Here is a 24,645-nt window from a genome sequence, read left to right on the forward strand (position 1 = left end):
TTTCGCTACAAGGCAAACTACCTCTGACAGCAATAAATACTTCACCACCAACTGTATTTAATCAATCCTTTCTGGACACTGTTAGATCGTTTGAAAAAATTTCGGATGAACTTATTTCGAGCTTTAGCCAGCTCTCTGTACCTACAACTACTTGAGCTTCAGTGCTTTCTATTAGGGCTTGGAGCTCTGGTTCTTTCCCGACACAGCTACGACAATTTACAACTACAATACTAATCGTTTCTACAACTACCTTCCTGTGTTTAGCTGCCCACTTTTAGACGGACGTCCCTTCTGTGGTTCCCTGAGACTGTCTAACCTACCCATTTGTAAAAACCGATGCAAACAGTAATACTTCACTGATTGGACGTAAGGCCGCTACACATAAATCAAGTACTTAAATAAACTAGGAGGCCCCTAGAACACTATTAAAAGGATAATGACAATTAAATCCTCATTTTTTAAACACATCAAGAAACTCAGTCCTCACTTTGCCCAAAGGCTTTCATCACACAAGGGTATTACAAATAATAGAAATAATGAGTAAATTACTTCCTCAAAATCACTAAAACAGTCCTAATCCGGCGAAACTCCCGCCGCGTCAGGATACCAAAAGAATGACAATAAATTATTCAAACTGAGGCCGGAAATCGGAGATCCGCAGAAGCTGCCAGCACCTAGGCCTCGTGCGATGACGGGAAAGCCGCCGAAGCAGAAGGAAAACGCGTCCGTGGGCCGGACCAGCAGAACAGCAACAACGCTCTAACCGCTGCCGATACAAAGCTGTCAAAATATACCAACCAGCAAACAAGTTTGATAGAAGTTAACATACACAGCAATACTCAAACAGGCAATTATTCTCAAGGAAAGCAATTATTAAAACTTCAGTCTAGGAGCGGCCTCCTCATAAAAACGGCAAGTTAACCTTCCTAACACTAACAAGAACTAATGTACAAAGTCATTTAATAGAAGAATTACATAACAATTCAAACAAGAATACATAAGTCAATGTATTTAATGTATTTTTTTTGGTAAGGAGCTACATCTTCACCTTACAGAACGCTCCTGAATGACTAAGTGCAAGGACTTGACCTTGGGGGAGGGAGAACTTCATTCACCCTTTACTGCACACAAAGTTTTATTCGTGCAGACAATAAATTCGAATAACAATTTTAGCGAAAAGTTTTCCAAAATGGGTGGTTACCAGATGTCTAAATAGGCAAAGTTTGCCCTTGAGACAATAATTCTGATACAGCTACAATCAGTAAAAGCAACAAACTAGGATTAAGCAACAGTTCTCTGAACATCTTGTCGTTATAGTTATCACTAGTTACACAGACGGCGGCAGCCGATTTACGATAATGCAACTTTCATGGAATTATTGTACCATGATTAGCAGTAGAATGATAGGGATTAATAGTTACAGATCAAACAGCAGAAGGCAACATACGTTAATGCAAATCTAATGGCATTGTAGTAATACAATTACAGTAAAATGGTTTCGATGTTAAGTATCTCGAGGACTAGAATAACGACAAACTGGACAGTGACAAAATTGACTTACAGACAGTAAATGACGCGCTGGGGATATGCTTTCATAAATGAAAAATTAAATAAGCAACATTAAACATGCAACTCTTTCATCTGAAACACAACTTAGCCACCGCCTGAAAAATACAGGCAATAATTATATTGGTAGAGCACTTGCCAGCGGAAGGCAAAGGTCCCGAGTTCGAGTCTTGGTCCGGCACACAATTTTAACCTGTCAGGAACTTTCATATCAGCGCACACTCCGCTGTAGAGTGAAAATTTCATTCTAGAAACATCCCCCAGGCTGTGGTTAAGCCATGTCTCCGCAATATCCTTTCTTCCAGGAGTGCTAGTTCTGCAAGTTTCGCAGGAGAGCTTCTGTGAAGTTTGGAAGGTAGGAGACGAGGTACTGGCGGAATTAAAGCTGTGAGGACGGGGCGAGAGTCGTGCTTGGGTAGCTCAGTTGGTCGCCGGCACGGTAGCTCAGCGTGTTCGGTCAGAGGACTGCGTGCTCTCTGTAATAAAAAAAACTGAGTTAATCGATCAACAACGAACTTAAACGGATGTCTTTCGAGTCCGCCCCGAGCAGATTCAACGAACAAAAGCAAAAAACATGAGATTAAAAAAAAAAGTTGGTAGAGCACTTGTCCGCGAAAGGCAAAGGTCCCGAGTCTCGGTCCGGCACACAGTTTCAATCTGCCAGGAAGTTTCAATAATTACGTATACAGAAATTCTTTTTAAACTCTGTCAATCAGTACCAAGGCCAATAACTGCTTGCATAAGAGGCAGAGGTGGACGACAGATTACTGACTTTCGCAGTTCCTGAAACTTTGTCTCTTCACTAAATCATCCACTGTTTCTGAAACTGTAGTCATTTGTTTGTCTGTGCATATACATCACATCCATCGATATCCGTCCCATTCGGATAATTCCTTCTTGGGGTGTCGCTTTTTGTCTTCGAATGTATTTAGATATGGGGACTCAAGATGTCGGATGTTAATCAAGTTTTATTTAAGAAGCTTAAAGAGGTTTCACCTAAAACATTCGGAAGGGGTTACTTTCCAGCACGCCCTAGTAGTTTTCTAGAACATATTGAAACTTCTTTATTAAAATATTTTACTTAAACAGCTGAGTGCAATTGAATGCTGTGAACCTACTTTCTCTTTACTTATTCTTATGCCGCGCGGGATTAGCCGAGCGGTCTCAGGCGGTGCAGTCATGGACTGTGCGGCTGGTCCCGGTGGAGGTTCGAATCCTCCCTCGGGCATGGGTGTGTGTGTTTGTCCGTAGGATAATTTAGGTTAAGTAGTGTGTAAGCTTAGGTACTGTTGACCTAAGCCGTTAAGTCCCATAAGATTTCACACACATTTTAACATTTTTGAACCTATTCCTATCATGTCAACACTGACCCACAATATTCTACCGCAACGCAATCTGACTGCTCAAAAAAATTACAACCTGACTTCTAATAATTAATTCAAAAGAATGGAACTGACTAAAAAGAAATCTTAACAATAATCTATAAATTTCATTAAGCACTTACCTCACAAAAATCTTCATTACGCGACAGCGAGCGTCAATACTGCCAGCTAAATAAAAGATTCTACCTACTAGAGCCACTAACTGCTAAAAGGCATGTGGTTAGCAAAGGAAAGATTTTGTTGGAAACCAAATATTGTATTTTTTTAACCTTAGTAATGTGACATCCAGTTCAGACACGATTCTAAACGCCGCCGCCACGTAGCGCTCTCTGTATGAAAATCACTGGCTGTGCTGTGTGCAGTCTGTGGCTAGTTTGCATTGTTGTCTGCCATTGTATTGTTGGGCAGCTGGACGTGAACAGCGCGTAGCGTTGCGCAGTTGGAGGTGAGCCGCCAGCAGTGGTGGATGTGGGGAGAGAGATGGCGGAGTTTCGAAATTTGTAATACTGGATATCATGAACTGCTATATATATTATGACTATTAAGGGTAATACATTGTTTGTTCTCTATTAAAATCTTTCATTTGCTAACTATGCCTATCAGTAGTTAGTGCCTTCCGTAGTTTGAATCTTTTATTTAGCTGGCAGTAGTGGCGCTCGCTGTATTGCAGTAGTTCGAGTACAAGATTTTTGTGAGGTAAGCGATTTGTGAAACGCATAGATTAATGTTAGTCAGGGTCATTCTTTTGTAGGGATTTCTGAAAGTCAGATTGCGTTGCGCTAAAAATATTGTGTGTCAGTTTAAGCACAGTCATGTATAAATTTTTCTATGCGGACGTTTCACCAACACTGCTGGCGATTAATTTCCAACTGCCCAACACTATGGCGATTAACTTCCAACAACGGCTCCAACCAGCCACAGAGTCTCTTACAAAGAAAGCGCAGTCAGAGATCCAATGCAAAGCGCTGCACAGCGCTGCCAACGCAGAAGCAGCCCACTTACAATATGAATGCCAGCGCCACTTCGCAATGCGGAGCAGCTGTCGCTCACTTGCTCAGTTGCATCGGTTGCAGAAGCCGTGGTCCGAAGAGGAGGGGCAACATGGCAGTGGGCGCACGCTGGCGGGCCAGGTGCTGTACCTGACGGTGGCCGGGATGTGGCCTCGTGGACGTGGAACCCCGTACCTACTGTATGTGGCGCTGGTGCAGCTGTGCGCCGTCTCCTACGTGGCCGTCGGTCTCGTCAGCATTCACACCGCCCGAGGGGATGTCAACAGCATTTCGTACACGCTGCTGCACACGCTCGAGGTCTTCTCCGGAATGGTCAAGGCGGGGCTCTTCTTCAGCAAGAGGCGGTCATTTTACCGGTTGGTGCGAGATCTGGACCTGATGGCGTCCGACTACTCGGACCGCGCCGAGCTTGAGTCGGCACGGCGCTGGGCCCGCCGGATGACCGTGTCACTGAGTGCCTATATATTCGTCGTCATCTTGCTGTGGCTGCCGACGCCGCTGCTGGCCGGCGGCGACCAGAACATGCTGCCGATGGTACAGATTCACGGTGTGGACTGGTCGCAGTGGCCGCAGGCGTATGCCGCGCTCTACGCCCTCCAGTGCGCCGTGCCCCTCACGCAGGTGCCCATCGTCATCGGACTGGACGGCTTCTTCGTGGCGGCCATGCTGTACGTGGGAGCCCTGCTGCAGCTGCTGGGTCAGCGTGTTTCAGGTCTACGGCTCTCCGGTGACGGTGCATCAGACCTGTCTGGTGACGCGGGTCTCAAGATGCGGCAAATGCTGTATGCGGAGCTCAGTGCCTGCATCAGCAGCCACCAGAAAATCACAAAGTAAGTTTGTATAAAGGTCGATAAACGCCTCCTGGGACATAATGGGAGATAGAAAGGAATAGAAAGGAACTGCAATACATTCAATAGTACATTTCAAATAATTGTAAGGGAAGGAATGTTACCGAGATTTCCAGGGTTGAAAGTTTTGATGCTAATGCTACTTACTTCTTACTTCTCAAGTAATAGAACCCAGTACGTTGTCGTCGATGGTGAGTGTTCGTCGGAGGTGAGGGTATCATCTGGAGTGCCCCAGGGAAGTGTGATAGCTCCGCTGTTGTTTTCTACCTACATAAATGATCTATTGGATGGGTGGATAGCAATGTGCGGCTGTTTGCTGATGATGCTGTGGTGTACGGGAAGGTGACGTCGTTGAGTGACTGTAGGAGGATACAAGATGACTTGGACAGGATTTGTGATTTGTGTAAGGAATGGCAGCTAACTCCAAATATAGGTAAACGTAAATTAATGAAGATAAACAGGGAAAAGAATCCCGTAATGTTTGAATACTCCATTAGTAGTGTAGCGCTTGACACAGTCACGTCGATTAAATATTTGGGCGTAAGATCGCAGAGCGATATGAAGTGGGACAAGCATGTAATGGTAGTTGTGGGGAAGGCGGATAGTCGTCTTCGGTTCATTGGTAGAATTTTGGGAAGATGTGGTTCATCTGTAAAGGAGACCGCTTATAAAACACTAATACGACCTATTCTTGAGTACTTCTCGAGCGTTTGGGATCCCTATCAGGTCGGATTGAGGGAGGACATAGAAGCAATTCACAGGCTGCCTGCTAGATTTGTTACTGGAAGGTTTGATCATCACGTGAGTGTTACGGAAATGCTTCAGGAACTCGGGAGGGAGTCTCTGGAGGAAAGGAGGCGTTCTTTTCGTGAATCGCTACTGAGAAAATTTAGAGAACCAGCATTTGAGGCTGACTGCAGTACAATTTTACTGCCGCCAACGTCTATTTCGCGGAAAGACCACAAAGGTAAGATAAGGGAGATTAGGGATCGTACAGAGGCACATAAGCAGTCATTTTTCCCTCGTTCTGTTTGGGAGTGGAAAAGGGAGGGAAGACGCTAGTTGTGGTACGAAGTACCCTCCGCCACGCACTGTATGGTGGATTGCGGAGTATGTATGTAGATGTAGAATGATTGAGGGGAGGTGGCACGTTGGAGTCGTCAAGTACTTATAAAATGATATCACTGAACGACACATGGGTCAAGAGATATGACGTCATAAATATGGAGCAGGGCGAAATTTGCTAGGGACGTAGATCAACGATGTTTACAAATATGTGTGAAACATGCTAAATACACTCCTGGAAATTGAAATAAGAACACCGTGAATTCATTGTCCCAGGAAGGGGAAACTTTATTGACACATTCCTGGGGTCAGATACATCACATGATCACACTGACAGAACCACAGGCACATAGACACAGGCAACAGAGCATGCACAATGTCGGCACTAGTACAGTGTATATCCACCTTTCGCAGCAATGCAGGCTGCTATTCTCCCATGGAGACGATCGTAGAGATGCTGGATGTAGTCCTGTGGAACGGCTTGCCATGCCATTTCCACCTGGCGCCTCAGTTGGACCAGCGTTCGTGCTGGACGTGCAGACCGCGTGAGACGACGCTTCATCCAGTCCCAAACATGCTCAATGGGGGACAGATCCGGAGATCTTGCTGGCCAGGGTAGTTGACTTACACCTTCTAGAGCACGTTGGGTGGCACGGGATACATGCGGACGTGCATTGTCCTGTTGGAACAGCAAGTTCCCTTGCCGGTCTAGGAATGGTAGAACGATGGGTTCGATGACGGTTTGGATGTACCGTGCACTATTCAGTGTCCCCTCGACGATCACCAGTGGTGTACGGCCAGTGTAGGAGATCGCTCCCCACACCATGACACCATGATGCCTCGGTCGTATGCAGTCCTGATTGTGGCGCTCACCTGCACGGCGCCAAACACGCATACGACCATCATTGGCACCAAGGCAGAAGCGACTCTCATCGCTGAAGACGACACGTCTCCATTCGTCCCTCCATTCACGCCTGTCGCGACACCACTGGAGGCGGGCTGCACGATGTTGGAGCGTGAGCGGAAGACGGCCTAACGGTGTGCGGGACCGTAGCCCAGCTTCATGGAGACGGTTGCGAATGGTCCTCGCCGATACCCCAGGAGCAACAGTGTCCCTAATTTGCTGGGAAGTGGCGGTGCGGTCCCCTACGGCACTGCGTAGGATCCTACGGTCTTGGCGTGCATCCGTGCGTCGCTGCGGTCCGGTCCCAGGTCGACGGGCACGTGCACCTTCCGCCGACCACTGGCGACAACATCGATGTACTGTGGAGACTTCACGCCCCACGTGTTGAGCAATTCGGCGGTACGTCCACCCGGCCTCCTGCATGCCCACTATACGCCCTCGCTCAAAGTCCGTCAACTGCATATACGGTTCACGTCCACGCTGTCGCGGCATGCTACCAGTGTTAAAGACTGCGATGGAGCTCCGTATGCCACGGCAAACTGGCTGACACTGACGGCGGCGGTGCACAAATGCTGCGCAGCTAGCGCCATTCAGCGGCCAACACCGCGGTTCCTGGTGTGTCCGCTGTGCCGTGCGTGTGATCATTGCTTGTACAGCCCTCTCGCAGTGTCCGGAACAAGTATGGTGGGTCTGACACACCGGTGTCAATGTGTTCTTTTTTCCATTTCCAGGAGTGTATATGTAACGTGTGCGTAACGTGGGTGAGAGACTCCTCCGAAAACCCTGGGTCGATTTCAACCAAACTTGCTACACATACTACTTACCATTTGGAAAGAAGTACTGTGGAGCTTAGAACCAGCAAGATCCTTTTGGGGCAGGGCTGATAACGTGGAGAGAGAAGGGGGTAGGAAGAGATGGACAAACGGAGAAAGCAGGAGGATATGGACTCAGACAAGGGGGGATGAATGGACTTAGAGGGGGTGCGGTGCAGATAGAGGGGAGAAGGAGAATGACTTAGAGGGAGGGAGGAGAAGATGGATAGAAGGGGAAGGAGCATATTGACAGAGGGGGAAGAGAAGATGGACAGCGGGAGGGGGACGAGGAGATGGATGCAGAGGGTTAGAAGAAAGTGGATAGAAAGAAGGGGTAGAAGAAGATGGCAAAATAGAAGATTGGAATAAACGCACAGCCGGGCAACGCAGGGTATTCGCCTAGTAAAAAGATAAAGTGACGAAATAATTTTCATGAAATAACTTTTCCTTAAGGTGAAAACAGCCAGTTATTTTCAAGGATGAAAATGAAATTGTTTTAGCTTTATTTAGTATTAAGCACTTGGAAAGATAAAACACAATGTGTAAAGTAAAAAGTTTCTTTATATTGCCTTCTAAATATTGTCTAAGTATGTGTATTGGTTGAGTATGTATACATTTTTTCCAGCAATCATTTTTCGATGTTTTAAATCGTTTCGACATATTCTTTTCTATTGTTTAACTTCTCAGAAATTTACCATATAAACCTTGTCAAGGACATATGTTCTGAATTTTGATTTGGCCGTTAATACACTATGTAATTCCTGGTCTTTTGATTCTAGTACTAAATTTCGGCACCGTAACCGTTCGGTGCGAGGTAATATGTCGACGTTTCATCTAGTGTGATCACGCCATTAACCTAAATTTCTAATTTAGGCGCATTATGAAGATTCTTTTCATTGTACATGTATCTTTCCATTCTTTTTGTGAATGGAGGGTACACACATGAGAAGTCTCACTCTTGGTAAACATGTTTCAGACAACGAACAGAAGATTCCAAACACAAAGTAAGATTATCTTAGTTAAACAGTACCATTCACGCAATCTTGTGAAAATAGCGAGTGTTACAGTTCCGCAACCAAGGATACTGTAGAAAATTTGCTGGCGAAATCGTAAGCGTGCTTCCATTAGAAGGACTACGTCTGATGCATACGACGAATCTGATAGTCATATCAATGAGAACTGTTTCAAAGAAAAAAGCTAGAAAATGTGGGTCGTATGTAAATACAAAAACATAGAAACCATCAGTACAGTGATTATCCTATCAAACTCGCAAATGAGCCATGCTGCATAAAGCAGCAATGGTACTGAAAATATTCATAGCAAAGAAGAACTTCCTAATAAATTTCGATACATACAATTCATAATCAGCCCCATGTTCTCAGTGAACAGAGTACACCCGTTTTCTATAAGGATAATGGATACAAAGAAATGCAGACTGGTCTTCCAGACGACCCTATGTTGCTGGGTTCTGTAATTGCATCTAGGGTGGGAAATAGTACAAACTACACGGAGTTTTATGTTCAGCTTGTTCGAAATTAAAACGAGGGATTTGGTCATACTGGTCCCCTCTCTTTCTTTAATTTCAAGGTTATTTACAAATCGTTTCGTATATTTTTTAATATTCACGGAATATTATTTTCTTTTTTAACTCGTCAATTCTCATGTTCTTGGCGCCCATTAATACACTCCTGGAAATGGAAAAAAGAACACATTGACACCGGTGTGTCAGACCCACCATACTTGCTCCGGACACTGCGAGAGGGCTGTACAAGCAATGATCACACGCACGGCACAGCGGACACACCAGGAACCGCGGTGTTGGCCGTCGAATGGCGCTAGCTGCGCAGCATTTGTGCACCGCCGCCGTCAGTGTCAGCCAGTTTGCCGTGGCATACGGAGCTCCATCGCAGTCTTTAACACTGGTAGCATGCCGCGACAGCGTGGACGTGAACCGTATATGCAGTTGACGGACTTTGAGCGAGGGCGTATAGTGGGCATGCAGGAGGCCGGGTGGACGTACCGCCGAATTGCTCAACACGTGGGGCGTGAAGTCTCCACAGTACATCGATGTTGTCGCCAGTGGTCGGCGGAAGGTGCACGTGCCCGTCGACCTGGGACCGGACCGCAGCGACGCACGGATGCACGCCAAGACCGTAGGATCCTACGCAGTGCCGTAGGGGACCGCACCGCCACTTCCCAGCAAATTAGGGACACTGTTGCTCCTGGGGTATCGGCGAGGACCATTCGCAACCGTCTCCATGAAGCTGGGCTACGGTCCCGCACACCGTTAGGCCGTCTTCCGCTCACGCCCCAACATCGTGCAGCCCGCCTCCAGTGGTGTCGCGACAGGCGTGAATGGAGGGACGAATGGAGACGTGTCGTCTTCAGCGATGAGAGTCGCTTCTGCCTTGGTGCCAATGATGGTCGTATGCGTGTTTGGCGCCGTGCAGGTGAGCGCCACAATCAGGACTGCATACGACCGAGGCACACAGGGCCAACACCCGGCATCATGGTGTGGGGAGCGATCTCCTACACTGGCCGTACACCACTGGTGATCGTCGAGGGGACACTGAATAGTGCACGGTACATCCAAACCGTCATCGAACCCATCGTTCTACCATTCCTAGACCGGCAAGGGAACTTGCTGTTCCAACAGGACAATGCACGTCCGCATGTATCCCGTGCCACCCAACGTGCTCTAGAAGGTGTAAGTCAAATACCCTGGCCAGCAAGATCTCCGGATCTGTCCCCCATTGAGCATGTTTGGGACTGGATGAAGCGTCGTCTCACGCGGTCTGCACGTCCAGCACGAACGCTGGTCCAACTGAGGCGCCAGGTGGAAATGGCATGGCAAGCCGTTCCACAGGACTACATCCAGCATCTCTACGATCGTCTCCATGGGAGAATAGCAGCCTGCATTGCTGCGAAAGGTGGATATACACTGTACTAGTGCCGACATTGTGCATGCTCTGTTGCCTGTGTCTATGTGCCTGTGGTTCTGTCAGTGTGATCATGTGATGTATCTGACCCCAGGAATGTGTCAATAAAGTTTCCCCTTCCTGGGACAATGAATTCACGGTGTTCTTATTTCAATTTCCAGGAGTGTATAACAAATCAAATGGCTCTGAGCACTATGGGACTCAACTACTGTGGGCATAAGTCCCATAGAACTTAGAACTACTTAAACCTAACTAACCTAAGGACAGCACACAACACCCAGCCATCAAGAGGCAGAGAAAATCCCTGACCCCGCCGGGAATCGAACCCGGGAACCCGGGCGTGGGAAGCGAGAACGCTACCGCACGACCACGAGATGCGGGCATTAATATAACATTTTTTGGTTAGTTAATTAATTGATGCAAGTTTGTTATTCTTGTGACCAGTTCGAAGATTGATTTGAGCAGCTCTCGATGCTAGACTATCACGTAAAATTCTTTCCAGTTCTGAACAATTACTGCGCCCTACATCCATTTGAGCCTGCTTAATGTATTGGAGTATTGGTCTCTTTCCATAAGTTTTACCCCTACGCTTCCCTCCATAACCAAATTAACCATTCCTTGGTGTCTGTATAAATGACCCATCAACCAATCCCTTCTTTGTCACGCTGTATATACATTTCTTTTTTCTCCTCCTTAGTTACTAGCTCTATCCATCTAATATTCAGCATTTTTCTTTAGCACTTCATTTTTAAATATTCTCTTCTTGTCTGAACTGCTTATCGTCTAAGTCGCTCTATTGTGAAAGGCTGCACTCCAGGCTAGTTCCTTCAGAAAAGACTTCCTAAGATTTAAGTTTAAATTCTTCTTCTTCTTTCGTTTCACCCTACTTGGTCGTGCGTTATATCAATAAATTTTTAATGTTTTCTGCCTTTCTGTTATCGTAGTATTGTTTCATATTTTCTGATCTTGGTTTCCTTTATTCTTCAGAGATTTGGATTGTTCTTTTGGTTTTCATTTCGACTTGGAACCTCCCTTTCTTGTCTGTGTGTTTATATGTTTTCAGTTTTATCTATGAGCATATATTCTCTGATTTGAGGTTTTCCTGAGTCCTTCTTCGTTTCCTTAAATCAATTTGGTCTATTGCCAAAGTAGTCAAATTTCTTTTGTTAATCCATTAGGGTTCATTCTGAGGATGTGTCCACAAAAATCAATTCTTTTCATCATTGTGTCTGTGAGTTTCTCGGTCGTTTGGTTAAGGTTTTCATTTTTCTATCTGAATTAGTTTGTGTTGTGGAATCTGGGACCAACGATTTTTCTTAATATCTTCGTTTCTTTGACCTCTAGCGTTCCAAATGGGCCATGGTTGGTTATAGACAAGGTTTCGTCCTCATACAGGGCTTCCGAGTTGCTTACTGTATTGTAATGTCTTATTTTTGCAGTCCATGAGAGGAACTCTTTGGTATATGTGTTTTTGGTGAGTTTTAAGGCCAGTACAGCGTTACTTCTTCTAGGTTCCCTTTCTTTTTTCTCGGGGTTATTCCAGCTGATTCATTCTCCAAGATATTTGACAGTGTCTCCACTTTAATAGGTTTTGGTGGTTTTTTATGTTCGTCGTTACCTTGGCCTTTTCAAATCACACTTTGGGACCTATTTTTCAGCTTGTTTTCGTAGTTTCTGTTATTTGGATTCATCCCAGGTTCGGCTAGTAGGACCATATCATTGGTAAAGCCTAGAAAATTAACTTTGATGCCTTTTTGTTCCCAGTCGGAGTCCACTATGGATCTTAGTGTTTCACTCTCTGGCTAATTTTATTAAGGCACAGTTAACTAACAGGGGGAGAGAACGTCTCCTTGCCGTACACTAGCCTTTATCTCAAAAGGGCCAGAGACTTCTCCCATGAATTGGACTGGTGCATGTATTCGTGAAGGGTTTCTCTGATTTGGTTTGTGGTTTCGTTGTCTACGTTTAATTCTTTTAGAATAATGTAGTATGCTTTCTGCGTCAATGAAAGTGATAACACATGATGTTGCTGTTGGCTTTTGATAGGCCATGAGGTTCTAGAGGTTTGTTCTGGACGGGATCTTCCCTTCCTGAAACCCAGTTAGTATTCTCCAAGCTGATGGTCTGCTGGGGTTCTGCCCTGTTTAGCAGAACTTTAGAGGATATCTTACTCATTTCATCTAGGATTGAAATCCTTCTGTAGTTCTTGGGGTCAGTTTTAGACCCTTTGTTATGAGAGCCTTCTTCTACTCCTCTGGGACTCTTCCATTTAACCAAATTTCTTCAAAGACGTTACGGAGACAGTCTATGGAATTTTTGTTGACATTTTTTCAGAAGTTCAGCTGTGGCTTGGTTTTCTTCTGGGGCTTTATGTTTTTTGAGATTTGAAATGACTGTCTCTGGTTACACAGTGGAAGATGGTTCAGAGTTTGAAATATTCTGGCAATATTTTGCAGTTATACCTATGGCTATGGGCAATATTTCCATTTTTGTCTTGGAACTGTAGGGTCGGCGGGCTGTAGTTGGTTATTTTTTGTTTAAAAGTCTTACAATTGGCCATTGTGCTTTTTTGATGAGTCTTAGTTGTTATTTAAGAGGAATTGGTCTTCTTGTGTTTTTTATTTTTTGATATTTTTTATCACTAATTTTCTGATGTTGAAGAAGTTTTGTCTGTTATTTTCATTTTTCTGTTACTGCCACTGTTGCCATGATTTTCTTTTTAGTTCGTAGAGTCTGTCACATTCTTCTTTCCACCAGGCATTTTTTTTTTTGGCTTTATTTATGGGAGCTAACTGTTCAGCTTTACATAATGGACTTTTTTTTCATACCAGTTTTGGTTTCGCATGTCTTTTCGAGGAAAACGTCTTGGTGTTTATTATCTTTTCTTGATGGTATTTTGCTCTTTTGGGGTTGTTGGTTCCATTTTTCCTTTTGGGTATGATTTTTATTTTTATTTTATAAGGTATTAATTAGAATATAGGTTGGTCTCTCTGAGGGCTTTGACACTTTGTATGAAACTTTAGCCTGACTGCAACGTGACCAAGTTGGAATTCGAGTAGGTGTGGGTTTGGTGATACCCATGTTTTCTGTTTTCGAAGTAGGTTTTTAAAGGCTGTGGATTTCAGAATCATGTTATTTGCTTGCCATAATTCTATTAGTCTGATGCTGTTTTGGTTAGTTCTGTTAAATTCAGCGTAGTTTCCAACAGTTTTTCTGTATTTCTTCTCCTTCCCTATCTCGGCGTTGATGTGCCCCAAAACCAGAAAATTGTGTTTTTCTTGAATTTTTTGAACAACTTCATCAGCTTGGTCCCAAAAATGTTTCACCTTCTCTTTGTCCTTTCTATCGTCTTGTCTTCATTTACTGAGGCATGTGCATTCACAACAGTGAACACTATGTTAGCAGATCTGGTGATAAGTGTGGAGATTCTTTCAGATTGTGGTTCAAACTCGATAATGGGGTACCGTACAATATGTTTTTGCTTATTCTGTAGACGGTCACAAGGTGCTGTGTGTTTTTCACAAGTTTTTGCCTATCTTCCCTTTTTATATCCTGAAGACTTCAAATCAAAACAATTTTCTTCCATGAATCTGATTTCTTGTAAGGCCATTATGAGAAGTTTTTGGTTCTTGAGACCCTCTGTAAGATGTTTTAATTTTCGAGTTTTTAGAAGAGAATTTCCGATAAAGATAGCTATGAAACTTGGTTTTCTATGCTTCGTCTATCTTGAGTTTCCAAGACGCTCTGATTCATCTCTGTATATGCTGCAGACTCCCAGAATCCGACTGTCCGCTTGTGCACTTTGGTGCGGTGGATTGCTATCTGGGTTTAATTTGTTTCACATCAGCTCTTCTATGATTGATAACGTTACGTTTGGGACGGTTTTTGTGATTAGAGCCACTGATTTACAACCACGGTTGTTAGCCCTGGAGGTTTTTCTCAGCCGTCCCTAGCCTCGATAATAGACGCTGACCAAAGGCCGCCAATCTGAGAATAGCCGCTGTTGGATTTTGAGTCCTGTGTCGGTCCGCGGGTGGTACTAAATTTTCAGTTTGGGACGTCCCCAGTAGGGGAACAACACCGCCCCCCCTCCCCCCCCCCCCCTCCCGCAGGTAAAATTTATATTCGCTCTGCTTCGGCCATCATCAGTTAATCTGCAGCCCATATATCAATTTTAGTCTCAGTTGCCAGCCTAATTCCATCACTATCATCAGTTTTTTTTTAATTCAACTACATCCAACGCCCATTTTTATACTTTTGTTAATATTTATCTTATAACCTCTTTGCAACTCCAATCCATTCTGTTGAACTTGTTTTGTAAGTTCTTTGTCATCTCTAACACATCTGCAGTATCATTTCCAAACCTTAGCTCTTGTTCTTTCTCCCTGAATTTAATTCCAATAACAGATCTGTCATTATTTTCAGTTATTGCTTGCTAAACATACAGATTCAATAACACTGGGTATGGGTTACAAACCTGTCTCATCTGTTCTCAACTACAGCTTCGTTTTCATGTCTTTATTATTCACTAAATATTATTTTCAAGTCAGTAAATTACATGCCTTTTGCGACCAGTAATATAACTTTCTATGAATACTAAATTAACTGATGCAAATTATCATCGCCATAAATGATGTCCTTCTCGTTTAAGTTAATATAAAGAAATTAGTGACCATTTTCGCATTACAGTATAGGAAAGCTTGTAGCTTGGAACACTTTTCAGACTTTCGCCTCTAGCTTAGCATGCAACGGAAGTTGAATGTACTTTTTTATTTCATTTTTTTTTCAAAGTGATAGCATTAATTTTTATGTGATGCAATTATTTCTTAATTTACAAAATTTACTTTCGAAAATTAAGGTTTTCCGAATTTGAAAAAAAACGGTTCCAAGTTACAAAATGATCATGTAGCATAGATAAAATATTGTATAGCTATTGAAACGTGTTGCAATCGAGAAAATTTTATTAGTACTGTATACTGTCGTTTGTCTGTTCGTTGTACATCTACTACACACCAACATTCAGTCAGGAAACCAACGTAAGCAGGAGTATTATCAAAAACTACTTACTAGTTAAATACATTTTAAAACTAAAGCTGGTGGAAGCTAGCACCGATTTGGATTTCAGAGACACATAAAACTGTTAAGATATTGACGAAACTCAGTTTGTTTGCAAATATCACACGTTCTATGTAAAGGAGATTTCTTTATTCTTGAATTTAAATGAATTATTCTATGAGTGGCCGGCAGATAGCGAAGTGTAGTGCAAGGTTCGCTTGATTAAGCAGGTAATGGTTGGCGTGGATAAAATTTCGAAATAGTAAGTAGAGATAAATCGATTAAACTCGCCACCGACTGCGGGCTCTCAATAGCGCCGCACCCTTAGCTGGCAATATGAACCACGCTATTAAATTTTAATCCTGAAAGTAAAGAAGAAGTAATCTTGCAATCTAAGAATAACTACACGCACACTGTAACACAGGGATACGTCTCATCATAAGGCAGTATAGACATTTATGCTCTAGGCGACAATCTGTTTTCCCAAGTTTACTCGCATCTAACTGCTATCATGAATCCATACAGAGTCCCTAATATTACATTCATTCGTAAGATAACAGATAACGAGTCAAAAGACTGGCCGCAGACAGAATAATAAGCACTTTACGAGAAAAGTCACTACAACTAAAAACCAGAAAAAGTTACAAATTTAACTTTTTTTTTATTTCCTTGATGACTAGTTTCTGCCGGGACCCATTTCCAAATCATAGTGCCAGATAGCCAAAATGATATTTCCAGAAATACCATGTCAAAAATACATATGTATTATGAAGTGCAAATGAACAGTTATAGCGTATGTAGATAAATGTATGCGTTGTAACTGTTCATTTGCACTTCATAATAAGCATATATTTTTGGAATGATTTTTGTATTTTTGGAAATACTGTTCTGACTATATGGCACGGTGATTTGGAAACGGATCCCGGCACGAAACTAGTCATAGAGTAAATTTAAAAAAAGTGAAATTTGCAACTGTTGGCTGGTTTTCCGTTGTACAGATTAACAGAAGTTGCTGACCTTTAGTTATTCCAGCATGCTGGAAGCTCGTAAAAGATCACTACAACACAGATAATAGGAACTCTGCTCAACAGAAAACTCGTAACTCGTAGCACACCTTGGTATACTATACATCGCAAAAGATCTTCTGCTGTTTCAAGTTACTAGATGGTAGACGACCGACGAAGTACGGCTTAAATGTCCACATGAAATAAAAGCAGTTTCAAAAACATATAGAACTTTCGTGGCCTAATATTCTGTAACTCAAGAATTAATAGTGTATTCCAAGTAGCTTTAATACGGTATGTTATACTGCACTTGAAATAGTTACAAATTTTGTAAAAACACGATCTCATTAGTAACAACAACAAAAACTGTTGAAAATGACGGAAAGTAGTTATGGTTCAAATGGTTCAAATGGCTCTGAGCACTATGGGACTTAACTGCTGAGGTCATCAGTCTCGTAGAACTTAGAACTACTTAAACCTAACTAACCTAAGGACATCACACACATCCATGCCCTACGCAGGATTCGAACCTGCGACCGTAGCGGTCGCGCGGCTCCAGACTGTAACGACTAGAACCGCTCGGCCACTCCGGCCGGCGTACATATGGTGATATCTAGTGGGTATTCCATCACGTGATTATCAAATCACCAGATTGAAATATCGACCAAGAAACATCGTGAGTTCCCAGGTACACTGTCCTCTAGGTACTACACTCTCCTCTACTTCACGTTTTAATCTTAATGTAAGATTTTTCTGCACCCAGCGTACAGACTCAAAGTTCAATAAACTTATTCTCTGACTGCGTATTCAAATGCCTGAGAAGTGGGGATGTAGTCTGCCATGGTCCAGAGTGTGATGTGATAGCCGCGCGGGATTAGCCGAGCGGTCAGAGGCGCTGCAGTCTTGGACTGTGCGACTGGTCCCGGCGGAGGTTCGAGTCCTCCCTCGGGCATGGGTGTGTGTGTTTGTGCTTGGGATAATTTAGGTTAAGTAGTGGGTAAGCTTAGGGACTGATGATCTTAGCAGTTAAGTCACATAAGATTTCACACACGCATTTCACACGCACCCAGTGTGACGTGATATGGCTGGTGCTGCAGGTTCCTGCGAGACCTGGAGTCCGCCATGAGTGCCATGGTGCTGGTGCAGCTGTCCTCCACCATGCTCAACCTCTGCATGGGACTCTACCACCAGACCAAGGTGAGCACAAGTGTCCACAGGGGCTGCTATTTGAGCAAATACCGTTTCTATTTTAAACAAACGCAAGTCTCACTTTTCAAAACAAACTAAAGTCATGTGACCTGATATAGCCACTTACCAATTGAGAGTAGTGAACATTATTAGACTCAGGAACACTGAAAACAGCACACCAAGAAGGAAGAAAGGTACAGATGCGAAACATTGCAAATAAGTTTACTGAGGTCCATATGTACACGATAGAAGTCTGGTGTGAAAGCGCATGCCCATAGACCCTGCAGTGGCGTTGCTACCGAGCAGGCCGCCTCATTTAAACGGCGCATAGTCGACGAGTCGTGCAGATGACGATCATGTCCGGAATCGAGGAGAAGTAGACGCAGAATGGCAGGTGTTAGAAGACATTTGTCACAGTTAAACCAGTCTGAGAGGGGCCTAATGCTCGGCGTGAAAACCGCAGCTGGTCAACACACCGGGTGACTCGTCAGGTCGATCGTTCGGAGTGTTCAGACAGACGATGTTGGCAGCAGTGGATACGAGATGGCACCCACGTGCAACATACCAGTCTGGAGCGCCGGGAAGACGATGAAGCGAGATGATGGAAGGATCGTGCAGCAAGTGACCAGGGATCCTGCAGTGACTAGCTCCACGATACAAGAGATGTACGGGTGCCAGCTGTTCCACAAACCCTTTCCAGACGCCTTGCGTATTCGAATTTACAATCTTGGCACCCTTGTCATGTACTACCGTTAACATCGAGACATCGAGGACTCTGTCTACACTGGCGCCAACCAGGACGACGTGGCCTGCCACCGAGTGACATTACGTGGCGTTTAGCCATGCATCCCGATTCGTTTTGGGGACAGATGATAACCACATATGGATGTGGAGGCAGCCGTGAACAGTACTCTTCCACACACGCATTCGCGCGCCACACCGCCCGCACTGCCGGTGTAATGCCTACGATGGCCTGTCCCCTCTAAATGCGAACATGGAACCTTAACGGGTCAGCGTTATTCTGATGGAATTTTTCAACGACATGTCAGACCTGTCCTACGCTGTTTACCAGAGAACTTTCCTAACAAGATAACGCTCGTCCGCAAGCGGCTCGAGTTGCTCAAGACTTTCTACATTATACGGTATTGCCGCGCCTTTGTATTCTGAATTACTGTGCAAAGTTCCTTTGGATATGTATGCATGTCCAGAGGAACTGTACATCGTAATTCAGAATAAAACAGGCACTGAAATATCGTATTTATTCGCCGACACCGGGCAAGCGACTTTCAAGTAAAATGTCTCACCTGTACGGGAATATACTTACTGGACGTACAAGTACAGATTGTAGATGCATGGTTCACAACATATACATACTAAACACCTTTTTCCAAAGCTGTTTCACAGAGGAGGACGGCACTGCAGTTCCTTCTCTAAATATTCGCACAAACGAAAAAATGGCTGACATCGAAATAAGTGTCCAAGGAATAGAAAAGCAACTGAAATCACTCAACAGAGGAAAGTTCACTGGACCTGACGGGATACCAGTTCGATTCTACACTGAGTACGCGAAAGAACTTGCCCCCCTTCTAACAGCCGTGTACCGCAAGTCTCTAGAGGAACGGAAGATTCCAAATGATTGGAAAAGACCACAGGTAGTCCAAGTCTTCAAGAAGGGTCGTCGAGCAGATGCGCAAAACTTTAGAACTATGTCTCTGACATCGATCTGTTGTAGAATTTTAGAACACGTTTTTATCATGTCATTTCTGGAAACCCAGAATCTACTCTAGGAATCAACATGGATTCCGGAAACAGCGATCGCGTGAGACCCAACTCGCCTTATTTGTTCATGAGACCCAGAAAATATTAGATACAGGCTCCCAGGTAGATGCCATTTTCCTTGACTTCCGGAAGGCGTTCGATAGAGTTCCGCACTGTCGCATGATAAACAAAGTAAGAGTCTACGGAATATCAGACCAGCTGTGTGGCTGGATTGAAGAGTTTATAGGAAACAGAACACACCATGTTGTTCTGAATGGAGAGAAGTCTACAGATGTTCAAGTAACCTCTGGCGTGCCACAGGGGAGTATTATGGGACCATTGCTTTTCACAATTTATATAAATGACCTAGTAGATACTGTCGGAAGTTCCATGCGGCTTTTCGCGGATGATGCTATAGTATACAGAGAAGTTGCAGCATTAATAAATTGCAGCGAAATACAGGAATATCTGCAGCGGATAGGCACTTGGTGCAGGGAGTGGCAACTGACCCTTAACATAGACAAATGTAATGTATTGCGAATGCATAGAAAGAAGGATGATTATATGATAGCGGAACAAACACTTTACTTCTGTAAAATATCTGGGAGTATGCGTGCGGAACGATTTGAAGTGGAATGATCATATAACATTAATTGTTAGTAGGGAGGGTGCCAGGTTGAGATTCATTGCGAGAGTCCTTAGAAAATGTAGTCCATCAACAAAGGAGGTGGCTTACAAAACACTCGTTCGACCTATACTTGAATATTGCTCATCAGTGTGGGATCCGCACCAGGTTGGGTTGACGGAGGAGATAGAGAAGATCCAAAGAAGAGCGGCGCGTTTCGTCACAGGGTTATTTGGTAACCGTGATAGCGTTACGGAGATGTTAAACAAACTCAAGTGGCAGACTCTGCAAGAGAGGCGCTCTGCATCGCGGTGTAGCTTGCTCGCCAGGTTTCGAGAGGGTGCGTTTCTGGATGAGGTATCGAATATATTGCTTCCCCCTACTTATACCTCCCGAGGAGATCACGAATGTAAAATTAGAGAGATTAGAGCGCGCACAGAGGCTTTCAGACAGTCGTTCTTCCCGCGAACCATACGCGACTGGAACAGGAAAGGGAGGTAATGACAGTGGCACGTAAAGTGCCCTCCGCCACACACCGTTGTGTGGCTTGCGGAGTATAAATGTAGATGTAGATGTAGATGTAGACATATGGAAGTTTGGGTCTGGCCGTGAATCTTGCGCGGGTAAAGCCATCGCTCGTTATAAGCGAGAAATTCGTATTAGGTCCCTATCCGACACAAATTTTCACTGTCGTCATTCCATTCTACAGCTGATGGTTGTCCAAATTCGCAACTGCGAATACACTTGATGTATTTATATGTTATGTTCCAACTCCTCCACGGTCGGCTTGCTCCCACGACTTGTCTCCTACTGAGCGTGTGTGGGACCAACTGAAACGCCATTTGCCTCTGTGTCACTCTGTACATTATATGGAAGTGACTCTTCAAAATTTGCAGACCAGTCTGCTTCAAGACAAAATCAGTTATCTAATCAATTCGATTCCGGACCACTCTGCGGCATGTATTGCAGCAAACGGTGCTCCAACGTGTTATTGATGTGGCGCTATATTTGTATACTTGTACTAATTGTGTTTGTTTATTTGCTTTGATTTTGGAATGAAGTGGTTCTCTCATCTCTATCATTGTGTCTAATAAATTTCATTTCCATTCGATGCCCCGTCTAGGTACGCTGTTTTCAGTGTTCCCGTACCTTCGCAGGTATTAAATTTGTTGACAACAATGAGGAGTAAATATTCACAGTTCTGACGAAGAAAGCGATGAAATATGCAAATGCTAAATTTGAGGAAGTCGTAGCATTCAAGAAAGGGCGCATACGACGCAGTGCAGAATTGGATTCAAGTGCCTGCCATAAAGAAAACAAGGAGCAAAGAGACCACAGTAAATGTTTCATTTACAACAGGATTATTATCTATTGTTTGATGGCAGTAGAAATACTAAATTATTATTTACAACAAACACACACATTTCTACACAGATACACTATCTCACCCCCCCCCCCCCCCCCCCAGAAACCGTGGACCTTGCAGTTGGTGGGGAGGCTTGCGTGCCTCAGCGATACAGATAGCCATACCGTAGGTGCAACCAGAACGGAGGGGTATCTGTTGAGAGGCCAGACAAACGAGTGGTTCCTGAAGAGGGGCAGCAGCCTTTTCAGTAGTTGCAGGGCCAACAGTCTGGATGATTGACTGATCTGGCCTTGTAACACTAACCAAAACGGCCTTGCTGTGCTGGTACTGCGAACGGTTGAAAGCAAGGGGAAACTACAGCCATAATTTTTCCCGAGGGCATGTAGCTTTACTGTATGGTTAATGATGATGGCGTCCTCTTGGGTAAAATATTCCGAAGGTAAAATAGTCCCCCGTTCGGATCACCGGGCGGGGACTACTCAGGAGGACGTCGTTATCAGGAGAAAGAAAACTGGCGTTCTACGGATCGGAGCGTGGAATGTCAGATCCCTTAATCGGGCAGGTAGGTTAGATAATTTAAAAATGGAAATGTATAGGTTAAAGTTAGATACAGTGGGAATTAGTGACGTTCGGTGGCAGGAGGAACAAGACTTTAGGTCCGGCGAATACAGGGTTATAAATACAAAGACAAATAGGGGTACTGCAGGAGTAGGTTTAATAATGAATAAAAAAATTAGAATGCGGGTAAGCTAGCATAGTGAAGGCATTATCGTGGCCAAGATAGACTCGAAGCCCACGCCTACTACAGTAGTACAAGTTTATATGCCAACTAGCTCTGCAGATGACGAAGAAATTGAAGAAATGTATGATGAAATAAAAGAAATTATTCAGATAGTGAAGGGAGACGAAAATTTAATAGTCATGGGTGACTGGAATTCGAGTGTAGGAAAAGGGAGAGAAGGAAACATAGTAGGTGAATATGGATTGGGGCTAAGAAATGAAAGAGGAAGCCGCCTGGTAGAATTTTGCACTGAGCACAACTTAATCATAGCTAACACTTGGTTTAAGAATCATGATAGAAGGTTGTATACATGGAAGAACCCTGGAGATACTAACAGGTATCAGATAGATTATATAATGGTAAGACAGAGATTTAGGAACCAGGTTTTAAATTGTAAGACATTTCCAGGGGCAGATGTGGACTCTGACCACAATCTATAGGTTGTGAACTGTAGATTAAAACTAAAGAAACTACAAAAAGGTGGGAATTTAAGGATGTGGGACCTGGATAAACTGACTAAACCAGAGGTTTTACAGAGTTTCAGAGAGAGCATAAGGGAACAATTGACAGGAATGGGGGAAAGAAATACAGTAGAAGAAGAATGGGTAGCTTTGAGGGATGAAGTAGTGTAGGCAGCAGAGGATCAAGTAGGTAAAAAGACGAAGGCTAGTAGAAATCCTTGGGTAACAGAAGAAATATTGAATTTAATTGATGAAAGGCGAAAATATAGAAATGCAGTAAATGAAGCATGCAAAAAGTTATACAAACGTCTAAAATATGAGATAGACAGAAAGTGCAAAATGGCTAAGCAGGGATGGCTAGAGGATAAATGTAAGGATGTAGAGGCTTATCTCACTAGGGGTAAGATAGATACTGCCTACAGGAAAATTAAAGAGACCTTTGGAGAAAAGAGAACCACTTGTATGAATATCAAGAGCTCAGATGGAAACCCAGTTCTAAGCAAAGAAGGAAAAGCAAAAAGGTGGAAGTAGTATATAGAGGGTTTATACAAGGGCGATGTACTTGGCAATATTATGGAAATGGAACAGGATATAGATGAAGATGAAATGGGAGATATGATACTGCGTGAAGAGTTTGACAGAGCACTGAAAGACCTGAGTCAGAACAAGGCCCCGGCAGTAGACAACGTTCCATTAGAACTACTGACGACCTTGGGAGAGCCAGTCCTGACAAAACTCTACCATCTGGTGAGCAAGATGTATGAGACAGGCGAAATACCCTCAGACTTCAAGAAGAATATAATAATTCCAATCCCAAAGAATGCAGGTGTTGACAGATGTGAAAATCACCGAACTATCAGTTTAATAAGTCACAGCTGCAAAATACTAACGCGAATTCTTTACAGACGAATGGAAAAACTAGTAGAAGCCGACCTTGGGGAAGATCAGTTTGGATTCCGTAGAAATATAGGAACACGTGAGGCAATACTGACCCTACGGCTTATCTTATAAGCTAGATTAAGGAAAGGCAAACCTACGTTTCTAGCATTTGTAGACTTAGAGAAAGCTTTTGACAATGTTGACTGGAATACTCTCTTTCAAATTCTGAAGGTGGTAAGGGTAAAATATAGGGAGCGAAAGGTTATTTACAATTTGTATAGAAACCAAATGGCAGATATAAGAGTTGAGGTTCATGAAAGGGAAGCAGTGGTTGGGAAGGGAGTGAGACAGGGTTGTAGCCTCTCCCCGATGTTATTCAATCTGTATATTGAGCAAGCAGTGAAGGAAACAAAAGAAAAATTCGGAATTAAGTATTAAAATCCATGGAGAAGAAATAAAAACTTTGAGCTTTGCCGATGACACTGTAATTCTGTCAGAGACAGCAAAGGACTTAGAAGAGCAGTTGAACGGAATGGATAGTGTCTTGACGGGAGGATATTAAGATGAACATCAACAAAAGCAAAACGAGGATAATGGCTCTGAGCACTATGGGACTCAACATCTGAGGTCATCAGTCCCCTAGAACTTAGAACTACTTAAACCTAACTAACCTAAGGACATCACACACATACAGGCCCGAGGCAGGATTCGAACGTGCGACCGTAGCGGTCGCGCAGTTCCAGACTGTAGCGCCTAGAACCGCTCGGCCACTCCGGCCGGCCGAGGATAATGGAATGTAGTCGAATTAAGTCAGGTGATGCTGAGGGAATTAGATTAGGAAATGAGATACTTAAAGTAGTAAAGGAGTTTTGCTATTTGGGGAGCAAAATAACTGATGATGGTCGAAGTAGAGAGGATATCAAAGGTAGATTGGCAATGGGAAGGAAAGCGTTTCTGAAGAAGAGAAATTTGTTAACATCGAGTATACATTTAAGTGTCAGG

At 43.8% G+C, this 24,645-nt stretch overlaps 1 protein-coding gene across 1 annotated transcript in view; it reads left to right on the top strand.

Moving 5' to 3' along the window:
• The first annotated feature begins 3,976 nt into the window (after nucleotides 1-3,976).
• Nucleotides 3,977-24,645, top strand: part of LOC126152602 (uncharacterized) — a 41,162-nt gene continuing 20,493 nt past the window's right edge. Inside the window, exons 1-2 of the mRNA XM_049916017.1 lie at nucleotides 3,977-4,788; nucleotides 17,683-17,782. Of these exons, the coding sequence (XP_049771974.1) occupies nucleotides 3,977-4,788; nucleotides 17,683-17,782 (912 nt within the window). The remainder of the gene's footprint in view (nucleotides 4,789-17,682; nucleotides 17,783-24,645) is intronic.

The sequence above is a fragment of the Schistocerca cancellata genome, chromosome 2, assembly GCF_023864275.1.
Source record: "Schistocerca cancellata isolate TAMUIC-IGC-003103 chromosome 2, iqSchCanc2.1, whole genome shotgun sequence".
NCBI lineage: Eukaryota > Metazoa > Arthropoda > Insecta > Orthoptera > Acrididae > Schistocerca > Schistocerca cancellata.